We start from the raw sequence: 1,307 nt of genomic DNA, 5'->3' as shown, positions 1-1,307 counted from the left end.
TCTATAAGAAAGTATAAAAAGGAATATATACAATAATTTATAAGAAATCATGACAGAATGTAGATATTATGTTAATAAAATTAACAAATTATTAATGTTAAACTTTTGCATCTTTACTCACCGAATGGTCTGAAGAAACATGTAGAATTGAGTTTTCTCCAATCTGGCTTGCACAGTATTTGTTTCTTTATCCATTTGGAGGCAACGGATTTCTTTTCATATGGCCAACAAATAATTTTGTGACTTTTATCCACCCATATTTCTGGTACTGTTTGAAACCATATGTCGGCATGAACAACATAAAACAACTGTAATTATTTTTTTAATTACAGATATTTAGTACAATATTCTATGGTTTTCCAACATTTTCTACATTTTTTGTAATATTTAAATTTGTACTGCTACCTTCTTCAATATCATACTTTTCCAACAAACCAAAATCTTTAATATTTTTATTTAAACGTCTATTTTTTGCCATCTTGACCGTTTATCAAATGGTTTCACTCGTTTCATTTTTATATATCAGTACAAACATGAAGAGAAATACTTACTTTTCTTTATTCTGTTAACTTGTACTTTCTTTGTAATTTCTCTTTTTGCTTGTTCTATTGACAACTCTATTAACTCCTTACAACTGAGGAGCATTTTTGATAATCCTGCAATAATATTAAAAAAATCATGTAAAAATATAATTACATAATAATAGAATAAATATCTGAAATTGAATAAGAATCACAGAATTGGAAAAATAGAATAATAGTGTATGCAAGTATTTTAAGGTTATAGAGTAACAATTTGTACATATATATATGTATAATATATGAACGTAATGGAACTATACTTACACTTTAACTCAATATTTTTGGGTTCGCTTTGTAATACATTCAGATAACATCTATTTATGAAAACAGCAATATAATTGCACACAATACATATCACAATCGTTGTCGTAACGGGTTCAAACTTTCGCGCATGCGACATACAACATCAGAGGATCTTTTTCAGAGGAACGTTTTCATGAATACGTTACGTTGGTTTTCATGGAATCCGGCGGATAGATAGAAAATATAATTACGATAAGAACATAAATATATGAACATTAAACATTATGCATAATACTATATATACAGGGTGTTCATAAAGTCCCGGACCGGTGAAATATCTCGAAAACTAAGCATTTTAGAAAAAAATGTTTCAGATAAAAGTTGTGGCGTTTAAAAAGATGTATTTACTGATCACATCAGTTTGACCTTGGGTTGCGTAGCGAAGGTCAGGTCAAGGTCACATTAATTTTTTTAAATGGAACA

The 1,307-nt window shown here is 28.5% G+C and overlaps 1 protein-coding gene across 2 annotated transcripts in view; it reads right to left on the bottom strand.

Moving 5' to 3' along the window:
- Nucleotides 1-1,307, bottom strand: part of LOC116843626 — a 10,593-nt gene that overhangs the window by 6,741 nt on the left and 2,545 nt on the right. The window contains exons 2-4 of one of the 2 annotated variants that reach the window (XM_032814165.1): nt 846-996; nt 552-656; nt 122-268 (exon numbers count right to left, since the gene is read on the bottom strand). In XM_032814165.1, coding sequence (XP_032670056.1) covers nt 122-268; nt 552-645 — 241 coding nt within the window. In that variant the 5' untranslated portion in view covers nt 646-656; nt 846-996. Of the gene's footprint in view, nt 1-121; nt 309-551; nt 657-845; nt 997-1,307 lie in introns of those variants that run through there. The other variant, XM_032814167.1, reaches the window with a different exon arrangement.

The sequence above is a fragment of the Odontomachus brunneus genome, unplaced genomic scaffold, assembly GCF_010583005.1.
Source record: "Odontomachus brunneus isolate Ranch 3 - 2012 unplaced genomic scaffold, Obru_v1 Obru_scaffold_034, whole genome shotgun sequence".
NCBI classification, from domain to species: domain Eukaryota; kingdom Metazoa; phylum Arthropoda; class Insecta; order Hymenoptera; family Formicidae; genus Odontomachus; species Odontomachus brunneus.
Note: the sequence above shows the minus strand (reverse complement) of the source record. Positions and strands in the feature narration are given on the sequence as shown.